Source organism: Festucalex cinctus, chromosome 13 (genome assembly GCF_051991245.1).
Source record: "Festucalex cinctus isolate MCC-2025b chromosome 13, RoL_Fcin_1.0, whole genome shotgun sequence".
Classification (NCBI taxonomy): domain Eukaryota; kingdom Metazoa; phylum Chordata; class Actinopteri; order Syngnathiformes; family Syngnathidae; genus Festucalex; species Festucalex cinctus.
This window is the reverse complement of record NC_135423.1, coordinates 12937561-12956514: the sequence shown is the minus strand read 5'-3', so window position 1 is coordinate 12956514 and position 18954 is coordinate 12937561. Positions and strand designations below refer to the sequence as shown.

Here is an 18954-nt window from a genome sequence, read left to right as displayed (position 1 = left end):
ATGTACATTTGTAACGTGCCCCTGCATGACTGAGTATCCCATTAACTTCTTTGACTGTGGATTATTTTTTAGCTGCAAATAAACTGCAGTCATATTAGTAGTTTATTTATTTACTACAATTTTTTTTTGTTGCTTTTTTTTATTTTTTTATTTGTTTTTATACAAGTTTTCCTAGCCAGCCAATGATATTTCACAATAAGTGTTGGCATTAAGCTAAGTGACTTTTGCAAGAAAGATTTATGTGGTTTGGTTCTATACACAGCGTGTAATCCTTTGGTTTATGTTTATTTTAACAGTAAACTTCAACTAGGAATAGCAATAAACAGCTTCAGGCAAACACTTGGCCTCTTTTTTCAAGAACTCTTCTAAATTGCACGGGGAGGGCAGAATAGACATGGTTTGAGAAAAGCTTATTCATAGGTCGAATTTGCACATGCAGAAAAAAAAGAATACCGGGAGACCGATCATTACTCAAGAAAATTTTAGGGTGGGGCACTAGTAAGCAAAAGTTCCACTGTGTTTCTACACAGTGCTTCTGTATGGCGCTGTCAGAGGCGCACATCATTACCTTGAATCCCATACAGCCTGTTGAGTCGCGAGCGTCGAGCCTCGTCTGAATACGGAACCGCCAACCACGGCATCTCGCTGAAGTACTGCTGGAAAGACTCCTCAGACCTACGGAAAAAACAACTTATATATACGTGCATGTGTATCTCAATAAATCTACAGTTTACTGTATCGTACCTGTCAGCACTGACAAACACAATCTCAAACTTTTGACCCGACTCTTTGACGGTACGATACGACTCCACCAGCACTCGTGTCAAACTGCGGCACGGTGGGCACTAAAAGATAACAAACAGATAAAAGACAGACTATTATCCCCGTGACAAACTCATTTCAATGAGAATAATTAACATTTTCCACAAAAAAATAAAAATAAATACATTATACCATGAGGATGAAGCATTTCTACCCCCTGGTAATAGTAGGGCTGTTCCATTATGAAGAAATAATTGAAATCACGATTAGGACAGTCTTTTTTTTTTTTTTGGTACAAAACAAGGAAATGATTAAACATGTAAAAATATTAAGACAAATACATTTCTTTGAAACACTATAATTATGCAAGTTACCAAACAAGATTGATTAAATTAGTCATTTTAAAATAAAAAAGCTGCAAATATATACATTTAAACAACTCAAAATTAGTAGTAATAATCTTTGATTTTTGTTTATGATTATGCTGATTTTGTAATTGTGGCGTGTAATATTTGAAATTGTAACTGAATTTCGATTAATTACACAACCCTACTTTGTAACCTTCACTTGCAATGACATTTTTCACCACTTGGAGGCGCTTTACAGCATACGACAGACCTTTTTATTTATTTTTTATTTATTTATTTTTTTATTTTTTTATTTATGCCTTTGCACTTATGACTTGAGTGTTTGGCGGTATTGTGGTGCAAAACAATCTTCTTTCTGGTCCATCTCGGTGTCTTGTGTGATGTGTGATTGTGGTTTGGTCGAGCCAACCCCTCAATAGTAGGTTTGTGGTTCAGGCAGCTTCAGAGCCAACTTGGCCCAGCATATGTGCCAGTGTGCAAGTACAAACACTGCATTACTGTACTTGAGTAGGTTTTTCAGTTATCTTTACTTGAGTATTTGTTTTGCTGCCAACTTTTTAAGTTTTAATCCCAACATTTGGACATGAATATCTGCACTTTCTACACCTTTGCCAATTTTCTTTGTCGATCCATAATAAAAGAAGAAAAATGTTTCCTCTACTTTTACTAGAAGTCTTTTTACACAAGTATCTGTCTGCACTAGGTTGGAATATCTTCTCATAGCCTCCCACAACCCTCACACTCCGCCTCAGAGACAATAACGTGACGTCATAAAAGATGCTCACCCAGTGCGCCGAGAAGTAGACCCCCACGTAGTGCCCCCCCAGGGAAGCGCTGTCGGTTGACTGCCTGTTGCTCCTGAGCAGGGGCCCGGCCACCACCTCTGCAAATGGCTTGGGCCCCCAGGGGAACTCCAGGCCTGTGAAAAGAGAGAGAGGGGACAATATAAGGTAGGGGCTGTCCAAAGTCCGGCCTAAGGGGGCCGCTTGCTGATCACTGCTATAGTTTGAAAAGACTGAAGACTTTTTGTAGTCAACTATAATGTGAAGAAAGTCGATTAATCAATGATGTCATTTTTTTCTTACTTTGACGGACCGGCTTAGAAAGAATTGGCACAATGCTGCACATTTATTTGCCTGCCACATAAATAATACAATTAAATGGGGCCAGCATCAGAAGGTTGTGAGACTGTATTACCTTTATTTTGGACTGGAAAGAAATCACAATATTACAGGCTCAAATTTTTTTATCTGTACAACAAAGATTGAAGCAAATCTGTCACACAATTTGATATTTAAAATTGATAAAAAAAAAAAAAATCAATTTCACAAGACAAACTTATTTTTGAATGTTACGATATATCACAGTTTTGTTTTTTATTTATTTACATTTTTCAAAAGTAAAATAGTTTAATGAAAATTTGTCACTTGACTTTCTATTATTTAAATATGTACATATATTTGAATATCACAAATTAAATTATGTGATGTACAAATTTGTTTCAATTTAGTTTTCGCATTAATATCTTGCTTTGTTGCTGAGAACACCATCAGCAACCTGTGATTTAGATAGCATATGTTGATCAACAGCAGGGGTCTCTAACTTGTGGCCCAGGGGCCATTTGTCGCCCACCAGATATTTGCGGCCCCGTACTTGACTCCCTTTTTGCTGTGCCATTGTCCTGGCCATTTTTATCGTATTATTTTTATTTTTTAAATCACTTATGAGCTACCATAGCTTAGGCTCATGACAGCTTTTGCCGAATTGTAATTCTGAAGTGACACCAAGTGGAAGGAAGGGATATGTCACCCAATCTTAGTCACGCCCTTATCAAAAACTGATGTCAAGAAAAAGTTTGCCGACGAGAACAGCTAATTTCAAGAGAAACAGGAGACAGAATGTTTTTCTCTTAAGTACAGGGTCTCCCCGACATGTTTTGAATGCAGACAGACAGTTGTGATGCTCATTTAGACTAATTAGACAAGAGTATGCAAAGTACCAGGGAGATGAGAGAGAGGACCAGATCACCAAACTTGTTCAGATTCTTAAGAACCACTAATGTTATTAGTCGAGAGTGAGAAAATTGAATTATCTTGTACATTTTTGGAATACTTAAACTCCTTTTTTTGTGGAATACTTGATAGGGCCCAGAGACACCCAGATTCCATCTCCAGCAGCCAGTTTGTGACCCCTAATATAAAGCATATTGAATTGATTTTAGTACAAGGTATTTATTTTTCTGAATGTAGCTCACAGAGGGGGAAGATATGTTTTGACATCCTTATCCATCCATCCCTTATCTGAACCGGTTATCCTCACAAGGGTCACAGTCTTGCTGGAGCCTTAACGTAAGGGAAAAGGGATGAAGGTCATCAACAGGCCGCTCACAATACTTGCATAGTAAAATTTTACTATGACACACAAAGCCCTCAAAATTTGGGTGCTGAAGTTTCGCGAATGTGTTTGAATACAACAAGGCCAAGCTCGATTAAAGGGATACTTGGCTCACTGAGCAATTTTCAGAAGTAAAAAGTTAATATTTTGTCTCTAATTAATATGTTAACTTCAGTATTTTCATGTACAATTAACACATTTAAAAAGTAATTTTTCTACTTGCCGTCGAGTGATGATGACCTCACCTGTGATTGGGAAGTAGGTAACGACAAATCATGGCTCAATTTACTGACCAAACCTAGAAGACAGGTGAGACATGATTGGTCGTTACCTACTTCCTCAGCACAGGTGATGTCATCTTCAGTCGACAGCAAGTAGAAAAAAAATTGTTTTTAAAGATACTACTAATTGTTTATGAAAAATAATTAAGTTATCAAATCCATTCTGGACAAAATATTAACTTTTTACTGCCGAAAATTGTTCAATGAGTCAAGTATCCTTATCTTGCTCATGATCACAAGCGAATGCAGCTGCTAGTTTGCTCTTTGCCAGCATAAAAACAGCATTTGTTTGACAACGTTTACTGGACCGACCAATACTTAGAACAATAGGGAAATTCCAACGAACTTGGTGAAGTTCTAAGAAGGACAATTGCATATTTAGATGCCAAGTTGGGCGAAAGGCCTTTGGGGCCTTTTCTAAAGAAGTGCCAATTTCAAGAGTGTCAATAAAAAATAACTGTAGGCTACATAAATACCGCAGATCGACCAATGCTCAGAAATATGGTAAAGTCCAAGGAACTAAGGAGAAATGTAGATTTACACACATTTGGAAACATCTTTGTAAGACATTTCAAAACAAGCGAAGATTCCAAGATTATCAGATCAAACAGTTGTATGTTAGTGGATTTGACCAATATTCAGACAATGGGGTAAGTCCAAGGAACTCTCTGGAAAATCTTAAGAAAGAGAATTGTAAATTTCCACACAGAGGGAAAATCTTTTGGAGCCATTCAACTGATGTGTCAGCACTTCACCAAGGTCTGGAAGAAGACTAAACATGTGAAGCTATTTCCTTGGACAAAAAAGACTAAACATAAAAGACTACTCAGAGTCTTTGATGATTAATTTAACTTGCATGTTTCCCTAACCACAAAGAACAAATTTCGGTCTTTGAAGCGACCACACATTGTTGAAATCCGTTTTCAATGAACATAGTCAATGGGCGTTGTCTATCCAAATGTTGAGAAAACTTTTTGTATCTATCAAGGAGCATTTCCAGTTTTTGATGAAGAAAACAAACACATTTTTCAAAGCGCATCTTCAAAAGACTTGTTTGACTAATAATGAGAAAACTCCAAAGAACTCTGAAGATCTAAACAGAGTTATTACATCTAGACATTTCTCCCAGTCTGTCTTTGAAGGATAGAGCTTGAGAAATGGCCAAAATAACCATAAAATGGTAATTTCACACCAAAAATGGCAGACTTCCTGAGCAGTTTTTACTAGATGGGCATTTTATGATTAGTCCTAAAACAATGCCACCCACATGACACAATGACAAAAACTCAGTTATCACAATTTAATTTCCATCTGACTTGTAAATGCTGCTCAAATGCGGTAACCATTAAATAAAATCTGTAGTAGGAGTTCATCTTAGAAGGAGCACTGAAAAAAAGACCAAATGGTCATGACCCAACCATAACCCTTGCATGACCCTAGTCATGACAAAATGGGTGCTTCAAACCAACGCAAATTGAGCCTAAAATCGACTTTGAGCCAGAACTGGTGATTTACCGTCTGTATTGGGCAGTTTTTTTTTTTTTTTAAACAAAATATCAATGAGGAATTTGTCTTTGAAGGAACCCTGCCAATATTAGCTAAAAATGTCTGCTTCGAACCAAAATGGGGGACCTCCTCTGTCTTTTCTGATATGACTTTTTGAGATTTTTTTTGTGGGTCTACTCATGACAAACACTCCTACCAAATTTGATGTCGCAAAGACTAACTTGTTTTGGGAACTGAAGAATAATAATTAAAAAACAATCATGAACAGGTTTACAATTCTGTGTAAGGTTTGACCTGCCATAATGATAAACTAAATCTACATTACTCTAATATACGCGCTTCAAATGGTAACAATAAAAAAAAAAAAAAAAAACATACAACAAAGTTAGTCTCCAAAGTGTGCTTGGAAACTGCTAAATTGAGCCTAAAATTACCCATTTCAGTCAAAATGGCTGACTTACAGTGTCTTTTCATGTATGATTCATTTTCTGTGGCTCTACTGATGACACACAAGCCCACCAAATTTAATGTGGCCATCAATTTTAAATTGTCTTACAGATTGCTGTCGACTCCATGCAAACAGAGATGTGAAGCTTCTCCTTCCTTCCAGCTCTGGTTGACGCTTTCACTTCCTTTTCATGGTGTCTTCATTGTTAGCCCCCGGCCACCAGAAAGTGGAGTTATACAGAGAGGGCGGGCAGTAGAGGTAATCCTAAATAAAAGCCTGTATGGCCACTCCATAATGGCGCCTTTATGCACGGGGCTTCATTAGGCAGGAATGACACGTCTGCAGCGCCAACAGCCGCTCATTGTGGTCCTGAGGCTAAAAAGGCCACTCGCACACTCTCCATCTTTCACACTGGCTGCAGGCACTCCAGTCAGCCTTTTCATCCTTACCGGGATCATTCCTACACCCACGTTGGCTAACATGGCAGCTGCTGTCGCACTTATAAAAAACATGAAGCCACCACATGATGACAAAAATATAATTGTGTACGGGGAAACACCAAGACTTGACTTTTGAGTTTTTTTCCTCCCAATGAAGAGGAGAAATAGTACAGAGCAAACATTCAGGAACAACATATACAGTACAAGGACTTCTGATGAACACGTCAGACTTTTATTTTTGGCAGTGCACATCTGTGCACTAATCATGGTGTCTAATCAGCATCTTGATATGGCACACCTACGAGGTGGGATGGATTATCTCGGCAAAGGAGAAGTGCTCGCTATCACAGGTTTACACTGGTGGAAACAGTTTTAGATCTGAATTCATCTAATTAAAAATGGCAGCAAAAACAAAACTGTTGCATTTATATTTTTTTCCGAGTAGGTTTATTTATTTTTGTACAACATGCAACATTTAGTTCTTTATTTTGCATTTTTATTATTACTTTGTATTTCTTTGCTGTTGGTAGAGTATGATTATTTTACTATGCTTTTTTCTTTATTTATCACTATAAATGCATTTATTTTATTTTAATTATTTGTGAATCATATTTATTTTGTATCTTCTTTTTTTTTTTTTTTTGTTATGAATTAAGAAAGCTAAATTTGATACATATGCAAAAAAAAATCCAGTTCAGCAAATAAAAACAAAACAATAAGGAAAAGAATCCTAATAAAATAAAATAAAATAAAAATACCTACATGCATAACAATATTATGCTAATGAATTGTATGTACTGGTACTGCAGATAGAGATTTATGTCCTCTCCACCAACAGCTCGTTTGCAAGCGCAGTTAATGAATCATGCAAATAGCACCGCAGGCTTGTTCTGGCTTTCATTAGCTAGACAGTAAAAGCTGTCAAAAAGAAAAGAAATCCACTCTGGTGCTCCGCTGTGTTGCCTTTAGCATGCAATTCTCTCACATGACTAATCACTTTTTAGTACACCGCTAGAACTGCAAAGGCATGGAAAAGAATGTAAATGTGATGTTAATCTTAATACCCTATGAGTGTGATGGCAGCGTGCTATACAGAAGACTGAAAAAGAGGCGCACGGTGAGGACAGTGACAAAATGTAACACCTGTATTACACAAAAGCCCCAAAAAGAACAGGAGTACATATTATACAGATGCAGAGCGAGCAGAGAAGCCGTGATAGATAAAATCTGAAAATTCAGCGTAGAGTAAGTAAAGAGAACAATATAACAGCAGAATTGTGAACAGATAGGCAGCTAGCCTTGGTGACCAGACGTCCTGGATTAACAAGGACAGTCCCGGGTTTTGAACCTTTCCTCCCGTTTTTTTTTTTTTTTGCTAAGGAATCTGCATGTTTTTGTCATACTGAAACTACTTCCTGCTTTTGTGTCTAAGAATCACAGGAAATGTAGTCCTACTAGCCTAATGCTGTGGCCGCTAGTCAAACAACGCAAGGTGAGCTTTTCTGGCGGTATATTTAGAATATTACAATGAGGGACTGGCGCAAAGTAAATGGCACAGCCAGATTCCAATAACTGGGTCTGAGCAAAAAAGGTTGGATAATGGTGCATTGCCTTGTTTAGCGCTGCTGAACTGTCAACCAAGATAGCATTTTGCATTAATTTAAGCAATTACACAGCAACTGGTCATCAGATTGACTAGTTATAATGCTGAGTTCACAAAAAAAACGAAAAGGCGAACTGTAATGCTTCCTTTGCGAGCGTTTCACCGCATAGAATGTTTTTGGAACAATTGCCGCTCATTCGTGCTTTCGTGCGCACCGAGCAGAGGAGGCGTGTCCCTTGGTGGACAAGGACCATGGAACACTTTAGCGAGTCAACAAAAAGTGAGCACCGCGGACTACTTCCACTTCTTTCCTGGGACTATACAGCCGTGGCACTATTTTCTCCTTTTTTGAGGTACGTGATAGCACTTTCGCTTTTCTAATGGCAATCTGGCGGCCGGCAGTTGAGCTAAAAATAACTTTGGCATGGATGATAAACACTGCTGATATCTCGGTACAGTTCAATAGGAAGTAAATAGACGTGTATGTAAACACTTGTATGCTACTTTGCTTACCCTTCTGTCCCGGCTGGCCGTGTTGTTGCGCTCGGGGTGACAATAGAGAGGACGCTGTGTGTGACGTAGGCCGTACTTGAAGCCGATTGGCCACCGTGAGGAAAATGCGAAAAAAATGCAATTTTTTTTTTTAACTTTGGCGAATATGCGAGTGTGCGGATTTTCGCTGCTGCGCGCCAAACACTTTCGTTCCGATATGCGCGAAGTCCATTGACAACAATGCAAACACGCCGTCGAATTGCCTCCCCTGGCTTTTGGTGTGACTGCAGCATTAATAGTTAGTTCTTGGTGAGAATTTATTATATACAGTATTTGATTTTTTGTGAAATTGTAGTGTCCTAGTTTTTATTTTTATTTTTTGGTCACACCAAGTTAGCTAATTGGCTTTAAGTCTCTTTTCTTCATTGTCACACCTTGTATCAATAAGTAGTGTGTGTACGCCACCACGCAGGCTCACCTTTGGGATCGTCCCTGACCACCAGCAGACCGTTCCGACACACCACCTTCCCCGTGGCGGCGTCCACGAACACGAGCGACGGGATGCTGGTCACCTTGTACTTGTTCCACAGCTTCATCTGCAAACACACCAAAGGAAAAAAGCAATGGATTTAAACAGACAGATCAGCGTTTTCCGCGCCTGCCTCAAACTACTCGGACATGAGATAGAGAGCGCAGACAATAGCTCTCACAGTGAGAGTCCCTGGAGGAGATAATAAGCGGCAACAATCACGTGCCGTATTGATCCACTCCAGTCCTACCACCCCCCAAACATCATTTCATTGAATGCTATTAGGCTACGGCCAAAGCAATAAATGCAGCATCATGTCTCCAAAGAAAACAAGACATAAATCCTAAGGAAAACTGGATGAAATGTACTTTTATCGTCTACAAAATGTCACTTCACTTGTAAAAATGTCTGCTGCAGTAAAGGCCATAAAATTGTGATAAACATTTGAGTGTTTACCATAACTGACAGTAAGTATTTTTTCATCCGCAGTCATCTGCTTTGAAAAAAATAAAAACTAGCCTTGCTCGTACCAGAATGTAGATGCCAATGTTAACACTGGTGCTGCTTCGACATGTTTTCATGAAGGTGATAGTAGCTCAAGGTTGTAGACTTAAGCGCAGGGGGAGCTCTGTCTGCTAGTCCAGGGCAAAATTCAAGGATACTTGGACGTCAGATTTGTTCGCCTTTCAGACAGATCTCATTGAAATGTGTGTTTACATAGCTGATGTGGCTCCATGTATTGAGGTAATTGGATTCCTTTGTGATAAAAAATTGCTTTTAACACAAAATGGGCCAATTTTAACTCTGAAGCCAACAAATTTTAAAGCCCCAGTGTGTAGCTCACTACCGCCATCTATCGGTCAAACAAGATAATGCAATGATTTTAAGCACATGAACTACGGCGTCTCAGAGAGACCCTACTTCAACAGCCTACCACCAATTTCACCGGAACAGAACGCAAACAACTTCTGGTATCCCTCGAGTGATGACGTAAGTGAATTGCATTTGTTAGACATACTGTACAGACCCCTAATATTTGTGATTTAGTCATTTAATTTCAGAATTAATATTTTTGTCGGCATTGTTAGGAAATACTGTACGTCAGCTAATGATAATGGCTATCTATGTTCATATTTGTTAGTGCAACTAAACTATGCAACAGAGAACACACAGTTATGTTATATGTTTTATAGACATGTGGACCATCTCAAAGAGGGCGAGGGAGACGAGGAAGAGAACGCGGAAGTGAACGCGGTGTCTCGTAACGTACAATTATGTCATCATGGAAAAATAATTCCATTCGAGCATGCATGTGAATGGCTCAAAACATACCTTTGCTTGGAATATGTGGTATTTAGATTACATCGTTTGCTGATATGTTTAGTATATCGTACAAAAATAATGGTGTTAACTGAACTACACAGATGCAACTCAGACTCGTAAACCCCCCCGTGTCTTGTTGCTACTAACCACTCAGAAAAGTGCTGCTTACAAAAACATTTGAAACCCTTTACTCAGATATCGATTTGTCACCATGTTGAACAATTTTACCTAATAAATATCACTAAGCAACTTAATTAGTTTTGATTGAAGATACAACAGCTTCCTTGTACTTCGATGTGCAGGAATTTACATGGCTTTCACAAATAGTCTTGCTCATATAATAATGTACTTCATTGGCTCAGTGACTTTCAGTTCATTGTTTGGTACCTCATCTGACATACAATTGTTACCTTCTTGCAGAGACTCGTACAGGAAATGACCATGGAGGAACATGAAGATATCCAAGTCCAGCTGATAGACTGACACCAAGAAATACTTTTTGACACATTGCTGACACATCAGCACCACCATGATTTCCTGTACCTGGATCCCACATCAGCACCACCATGATTTCCTGTACCTGGATCCCAGACTGCAGCACCTTGGTGACTTGTGGCAAATAAGTGACACTTTCCCAGATCCTCGAGGACAATACAAAGGTTTTTTACCTGGCATATAATTAGTCCATGTCTGACACTTGTTGTAGTTTGTATAACTTGTATATTGTTGTTGTGTGTTAATTTGTACATTTTGAATAACTAAAAAATACTATTTCCTTTGGCGTCAACATGCAGTGTTCATTCGACACCTAACCTAACACTATTTTACATGACTAGAAATGTAAAACATCAAAAGCCTGGAGAATTATTATAAATGCTTGCAATGACAAGCAATTCTTCATTGGCCAATGAATGTAAGGTACAGTACATGAAAATGAATAAATAAAATAAAGTAAAATAAAAGTCTACATGAAATGAACATATTAACTAAAAAAAAAAAAAATGCTGTTATAATATAATGAGCGACATGAATTGCAGTTGATCCAGAAATTTACCAATACGCTGTGCATTTCAAAATATGGAAAATAGACATACAGGTTTGGGCCAAAGGTAGTGTTACAGAGCAGGTATGTGTTGTACACAGCTAAAATATCTGATTAACTCAATACCATGATGGTTTTTTTTTTTTGTGTGTGTGTGTGTGTGCTGACATTGTCCCCCATTAACATTGCAACATTCCTCAAACTCTCCCGAACACATAGTATGATCTGTAACACTACTTTTCGCCTACTCTATGATGTTATTGGGGCAAAATCAAGGAAGGCTTGTCCATTGATTGTGTGAACAGACTGCAGTAAAAATGAAGTCACTTCAATGTTTGCTGGTTTTATTAAGTTTGACATGCTCCTTGACTGCACAAGTACATGTTATGGAGTGAGGGCACCACCAACGATGATATCATATTCTTCAAAGGCTTGCTGAGGAAAGTGAGGGAGGAGTCACTCCATGGCTTCAGACACCTGGTCAGCAGGTCCTGTGTAAAACAAGTGGTGCTTGTACATGTGACCATTCCGTATTGCTTCACACAAAAAGTTCATGTAGTGTGCAATGCCGTCCATATGTAAATGACATACCAAGACGTCGGCTGACTTCAGTTTGTTGCAGCTCAGATATGGTAGGTAGAGATACTGGTGGTACAACACCGAAGCCTTCTGAGGTCCTGCTTTCAAGTGTCCTCATTTGGGACATTCCAATTTGGCTACTGAGGAAAGTGAGGGAGGAGTCACTCCATGGCTTCAGACACCTGGTCAGCAGGTCCTGTGTAAAACAAGTGGTGCTTGTACATGTGACCATTCCGTATTGCTTCACACAAAAAGTTCATGTAGTGTGCAATGCCGTCCATATGTAAATGACATACCAAGACGTCGGCTGACTTCAGTTTGTTGCAGCTCAGATATGGTAGGTGGAGATACTGGTGGTACAACACCGAAGCCTTCTGGGGTCCTCCATTCAAGTGTCCTCATTCGGGGCATTCCAATTTGGCTGCTGACTCTCCCCTTGATATTTTTTTTTCTTGCAGGTCGGTGATGTATTTAAACGGTGCATGAATGCTTGTATACATCAGAATATGGTTCTGGAACCCCTCAAGTTTGGCTGTTGATCTAGTGTGACACAAACAAAAACACAATTATAAAATAAAATAGAATAATTGATGATACTACTATATGTCACCAACTTTCCAACAAAGCCCCCAAAATAGAGGTAAGATCTTTAGTTTTTGGGCCCAAAACATTGTATTAGCTAGATAAAAGTAACTTGACTGCATACTGCATAGAATATGCAAAGGCTGCTTGCTTGTCGAATTTCCGTGGAAAACGTGGCAGCCTGTAAATTCTTGTGCACCCAATTACACAATGGACCAGTACACACTTGAGTGAGAGAGTTCAGACTCTAGCAGTGCTTACGGTACAGCCAGCATTTAAGTCCAGAAAGTTATTCCCTGCCGAAAATTAATTTCGAGAACACTATTTTCACCAACCACAACGAAAATAATTTTCAACTCCTCCACTAATACAGTATGCTTTAGATTCTCCATTGAAGTTATGGGCAAATATACCTCCGAAATCACAGTTACATTACATTACACAATAACTTGCGCATTTACTCTAAATATAACGTGCCAGCGGGAATCTTTTTTTTTTTTTCAAAGCAAGTAGCTACATAACGAAATCGTTCGAGTGGTGCGGAGTTGCTAATCAACAGCTACAGTGATCGTAAAACAAAGGTACGAACATCGTATTAATTAGTACAGTGTATACTTTTTCTCTCGCTCTCAAAACGTAAACACAAATGTACTCTTACTTACCGGTCAAGTAGAAAGCAGTCGAAGGCACCGGCACGTCCCAAACCTAGTCTGTTCCTCATTTCTCTCCATCTGGCAAATGCGGCTACAATATAAACTCTTGTTTTGTCGCGCTGAAATAAAATAAATTCCCAAAGTAAGTGTGATGCTTGATAATGCTCTCTTCGGGGACCGGAAACTCTTCTTCTTCGTAGAAATGCGGTCGCCATACAAACCGGAAGTGCGTTCCAAAAACGCGTTAAGAAATGGAGCGCTGAAATTTGTGTTTGACGGCACCCGTAGCAGAAAGATGGCGGCGAAACATGGCGGACACTAGAAGCCGCGGCTCGGACATGTAAGATAATTTGCGATTTCTAGACTAACCGTTATATTTAAAAAAAAGTACGTTTATGCGATACAACATATCTTTTTACATACTACTAACACAAACAATTGTTTTTTTTTCCCGAATGATTTATTGTTTCACCACTAGATGCCACTGTATAATACTGAGTGTACCTTTAAGGTCTATCCTGCATCAGTACTTTACACAAAGGACGTAAGTTGATGACAGGCAGCTAAAATCTGTTACTACAAAAAAAGTATATAAAATACATTGAATGTAAAAAGTTTGTAATCATTTTACACTTACGGAAGATAAATTACAATGTGTATCACAACACTCTAACAAGGTAACATATCAATGTTAGCTAATTTAAGATACTGTAGCATTCCATCGCTAGTTAGAATGTATTGTAAGGATAGACACAGCTGCCGGAGCACATTTCATCTCTTTACTGAACAAACAGTAAGAAAACACACGCGTAGTAAACACATTCATACTGTGCATGAGCCGCAGATTGCCACAACGAACGCCGAGTCACTGAACATGTAGGCCAGGGGTGTCAAACATAAGGCCCGGGGGCCGGATCAGGCCCGCAATGGGGTTTAATCCGGCCCGCGAGATGGTTTTGTAAAGTAAAAAAAAAAAAGACTGTCGGCCCAATTAATCAGCTGGCCACAATCAAAGCTTATAAATTCATAATTACACAAGTAAGTCTCAGTTGAGCAATGCATCTTGTACATGGAATTGCTCTGAATGTCGTTATTTTAAACACAATTTAAAGTTAGTTTGTTTAAAAAATAAAAACATGAATCAAACACAAACATGCTGAATAAGACACATTCAACTACACATATGACAAGGATTAACGTCCTTATAACTTCATTAACGGCACCCGGCACACAATCAGTGAACAATATACAGGTTTATGCAAAAAAAATTTAGGACAATATTTGTACAGATGCGCCCCACAATTTAGGGCTGGCCCACAAATAGCGAAAATCTGCATGTAATTGACGGCAATGTTTTAAAAATTATTTTACAATTTTACCGATCCGGCCCAATTGCGAATATATTTTCCTCCATGTGGCCCCTGAGCTAATATGAGTTTGACACCCCTGATGTAGGCTATTTAACACGTTAGCCAGTTAACATCCAGCCAACTCTACACTCTTATTTGCTGACTCCCATGTAACTCACCAGGTCATGCCCCACCTCCTAAAGTTATTCACATTGAAAGTCACAGATACAACAGTAGCCTACGATGTGAGGATGTTGGCACCTCACAAGCTCATTACTGTGTTTAATAATGCAAAAGTAACTGTTCACCTGTTTTCTAAAATTTAATTCTACTACATTGCAAGGTTGTTTAATTCACACTCTTCCTCACCCCTTGAAGGGGCCAGAAACAAAAATGGCTCATCATGGCTACAAAAGGGAGGCTGCTAGCTTATGCTACCACTTCAGATCCCTCCCGCTGGCCTCCCCAGAGAGAACTGCAATGTCGAAGGCCCTAACCTCTCTTAATAACTCCACCTTGTCACGTTCTTCACTTGTCGTCATCTTCTTGAAGCGCACCCTTGATCTAAGCACTATCACGAGGGGGCCTTCCTCCTATCTCCATGTCTTTTATTAATCCCGTCATTTTACTCGCTGGGTGAGCGGTGGGATAAAAATCGGTGATGATGATGACTCCCCTTTTTTCCCCCCGTCTCACCACCTTTACCACCGCTCCTGTTGCCACGGCAACCCCCTCCACCCCTCAGTGCCAAAAGAGCGCCAGACGTATTGTGCGCTTCCCCCACTTAATAATTCAGTGATAAATTAATGGTTTTGTGACGGGAAACAGGTGCTAGAATGTCAGCGTGCTTGGGGGAAACGGAGGTGGAGGACAGGACAGGGGTGGGGTGGGGGGTGTTGGGGGAAGGGGGGGACCCCCCCCCCCCTCACACACTACCTCCGTGCAGCCTTGTGTGGGCACAAAAGCGACCTGCTTGGATAGAGGCCCTAAACTTTGCCTCTGTATAGTGACCACTTTTAATGGAGTTAAAAAAAAAAAAAAAAAAAAAAAAAAAAAGGGGGGAATAGAGAGGGGGAGGCATAAAATAGTACAAAAGCTTTTGGTAGCTATGTGCTGCATTATGACTCTACAGGCACCCTACAGTCCCAAAGGCAGCGGGTGCATTCTTCACTCTCTTATCTGCTCTTTCTTCATCAGTTTGATCACAAAGTGCATGAAAAGGGTTACACGCACAGTAATGTGGAAACTATTTAAAACGGACCATCGGGCATGCCGGGAGGGTGGAGGTGCGCTAGACCGAGGATTCTATGTGAGCAGTACGATCGGACCCCTTTGGAGTTATTGTGTTATGTGTTGCACGGAGAATCAAAGGCTCTGCTCACATCCTTTTGTTTCATGCCTGGGTTGGGGTTCAAATCGAGTTAAGGCTTCAAATTTGTGCTTCAAACTAAGGGTGTCCCAATCCAATATAAATATTGGATATTGGTCCGATATCAGCTGAAAACACAGTATTGGTCTACATCCCAAATATCTGATATTAGCACTCATACAAGCGGTCCTACATGACCCAAAAATTTGGAATAAATGGGTCATATTTTCCTCATACCTACTGCTGCTGACTATTCTTTGAATACTATTACTTCACTTGACCAAATCGTTTAACATTTCATACTAAGAAATAAATTAAAGCATGCATAATTCCAGCTGATATCGCATCGGATTGATATCAGTATCAAACAGTACACTTGATTTCAATATCTGTTCCCTATCGGAAGTGAAAAAGATGTATCGGGACACCCATACTTTTTTGAGGGTTAGAGTGTTACAAGACAAGGTTGGAATTTCAAAATTCAATTTTGGCTTTGGGTTTCAAGGTAGTGAATTGAACAAGCGTTTCAAGCCAGTATTTGTGTTTAACACTACAGACAGACTGTTTTTTTCAGGGTTGAGCCTCATTGAACATAAAATGCATTTCACCTCTCAGGGCTTCATCAGGTTGTTAGTAGGGGTGTGCTAAAAAAAAATCGTTACGGCAATACATCGCTGCGGGCCTCATTACAATACATGTATCGATATGCAGGCGTCAGAATCGATATTGCTAATTAATTTTAAATAGGGAGTTAAAGCCAGGTTGCTCGCTTGGTGGTAAACCAGAAGAGCTGCTAACAAAAACAGTTTTGCCATCCAGCATAAGAGAACGAATCACTTCAAGAAGTGACCCGTTCACTCACGTTCACTGAAAAGATTCGGTCTAAAGAACGAATCGGTCGTGACCGACACAACACTAGTGAGCAGCATTTTGCATTTTCCCATCTACCATCCTCCCACTCGCCCTTTTTGGGGGTGCGGGCTAGATTGTAAAAATAAGATACAATATTCTCATTTTAAAAAAAAACAAAAAAAAACAGAAATCAAAAGCAGCATTTGATTGATTACATCAAAATACAGGCTGCTCTACCAGCTAGAGAGAAGTGAACCTGGCTCTAGTCTGGACCAGCTGGAACCGACCCAGGATTTGACTTTTGTCTGGACCAGCTGGACTGGCTCCATGGCTTACCTCAGGCTCGAGTCTGGTGGGCCGACTCACGGCTTGGAAAGCCAGGTGCATTCTTTGTGCCTGCCAGCAGTAACACGAGCAGATAAGACTGAAAAGAAAAGCGGTTGGTGTAAAAGCCTAATGTGGCCTCGTTTATGCCTTCATGACATATTAATAATCACACAAAACACATTAATGAGCTCCGTTTGCACGCTTTGCCGCTCAATTAGCCGCAGTCAGAATTCGGTCCACACACACACACACGTACACACGAAAGACTCCACAGGGCTGCAGTAAGTGGTACCCCACTTTCTGCGACAAGAAGAGGTTGGGGGTGGGTTGGAAAGCTTCCCTGCTGTGACCTCCGTTTGACCCTGAATCTAAAGTCCCACAGCTCCTCCTGCTCCTCCTCCTCCTCCTCCTCTTCGCGTGCTCTCCGCATCACAACACATGAATATTGATGCTACTTTTAAAGGGGAACATTTCACACGCATTAGCAGTCTTTTGCGCCTCATTGTGACAGAATCATCTGGAAAAAATATTCTTGTACACATTTTACACTAATTGTTGGGCTTCAAATGTAGGAACGATTGATGGGAACATTCAAATAAGCTAGATTAGGATTTCAGAGTCAAATTTTAAGACCGTGTTGGCTTTGAAATTGGAGTTTCAAATTAGGGTTTGAACCAAGGTTAGGGTTTCAAACCCAGGTTACGGGTTTATTTTAGGTTCATTAATTTAGGCTACCCCATGAGTCTAGTTGACATAGGCACTGCAAGTTAATTAAAACAAAACATAACCCTCTTCTCACATATTTATATCGGCTCATCTTCGGACAACAGGTGAGCCGTGAGTTCGTTACCTGAGCCCTGAACAAGTGTGATGAATATTTTCAATTGACAGCAAGTGGTAAAATGGCCGCCCGCTGATAAAAACGGGTAGAATTTGCTATTTAAATCACATCCCACAAACATAATATTAATAAGAATCCTGTGTTTAGAATAGTGGGGGCACATACAGCATATTATTGCCAAGAAAATGTTTGCGATGATTTCCCCTTTTATCAAACAACGATACAGGTTTCAAGTGAGGGTTAAGTTTGGTTTAAAATTCGATTTTCGAGCTAGTGTTTGGGTTAGGGGTGTGAATTGCCTAGTACCTGACGATTCGATTCGTATCACGATTCACAGGTCACGATTCGATTCGATACCGATTAATCCCGATACGAATTTATAAGTCGATTGTTGCAATTTTTTTTCATTCAAATTTAGAAAATACTAATCAGTAAGCTTGTAGAGTGTAAGATTTATATGAAAATGTATTATTTATTTATCTGAAATTTCAGTCTTATAGAGGTTGTAATCTGTTTCATGTTTGAACAGCATTAAAATAAAATATTAAGGCTTAATGTTCCGTTCATATAACATTCTTCCATGCTCAAGGTGTGAATCCTAAAGAAAAAAATAAAAATAAAAAATAAAAAAATAAAAATCGATTCTGCCGATTATTGAATCGATTCGAGAATCGCGCGATGTAGTATCGCGATATATCGCCGAATCGATTTTTTTTTTTTAACACCCCTAGTTTGGGTTTCAAAGATGGATTAAGATTCCAAGCAAGTAATTCAGGGTTTCAAGCTAAGCAATAAACAAAGCCCATTTTCCACAAACAGCCATCACATTGTAGGATGGATGTCATATTTGTGACCCACTTTTGCTGTCTTCCCATAGTGGACTGGTCGCCTCGTAAATCATAGTGAAACAGTTTTCTGCATGTCATAAAATAAGATCACACAGAGAGCCCCAAGGCCTGGTATGTCAACGTTTATTCAGACCTTCTTTATTTATAGTCATGTCCCTACATGTCACAGCTCTTTGCTTTTCCATGCACAATACAAGCGGGCTTTCCATTTCCTGAGGGCCAGGATGTCAGCCGTGTGTGCATTACCCTAGCCGAGTGACATTACGGCATCAAGTGACACGTTATACCCACTCGTTAAACCCTTTCCTTCCCTCATTAAACCCTCACATCTGTTTGCCTCCTGCATGCTGGTCCAGGTTCAGCCAA

General features: G+C 39.6%; 1 protein-coding gene and 1 long non-coding RNA gene across 3 annotated transcripts in view; both read right to left on the bottom strand.

The window, feature by feature from the left end:
• nxn (nucleoredoxin) overlaps positions 1–18954 on the bottom strand; it is a 40900-nt gene that overhangs the window by 5413 nt on the left and 16533 nt on the right. The window contains exons 2-5 of the mRNA XM_077542145.1: positions 8773–8890; positions 1916–2049; positions 745–845; positions 569–675 (exon numbers count right to left, since the gene is read on the bottom strand). Of these exons, the coding sequence (XP_077398271.1) occupies positions 569–675; positions 745–845; positions 1916–2049; positions 8773–8890 (460 nt within the window). The remainder of the gene's footprint in view (positions 1–568; positions 676–744; positions 846–1915; positions 2050–8772; positions 8891–18954) is intronic.
• Positions 9659–13417, bottom strand: LOC144033813 (uncharacterized). 2 transcript variants are annotated; one of them, XR_013288086.1, is made up of 4 exons: positions 12064–13417; positions 11780–11963; positions 10727–11679; positions 9659–10689 (listed from the first exon to the last, which is right to left on the bottom strand). It is a non-coding gene; the product is annotated as an uncharacterized LOC144033813 (long non-coding RNA). The 2 variants fall into 2 exon arrangements; XR_013288085.1 differs by having other exon boundaries at positions 9659–11679.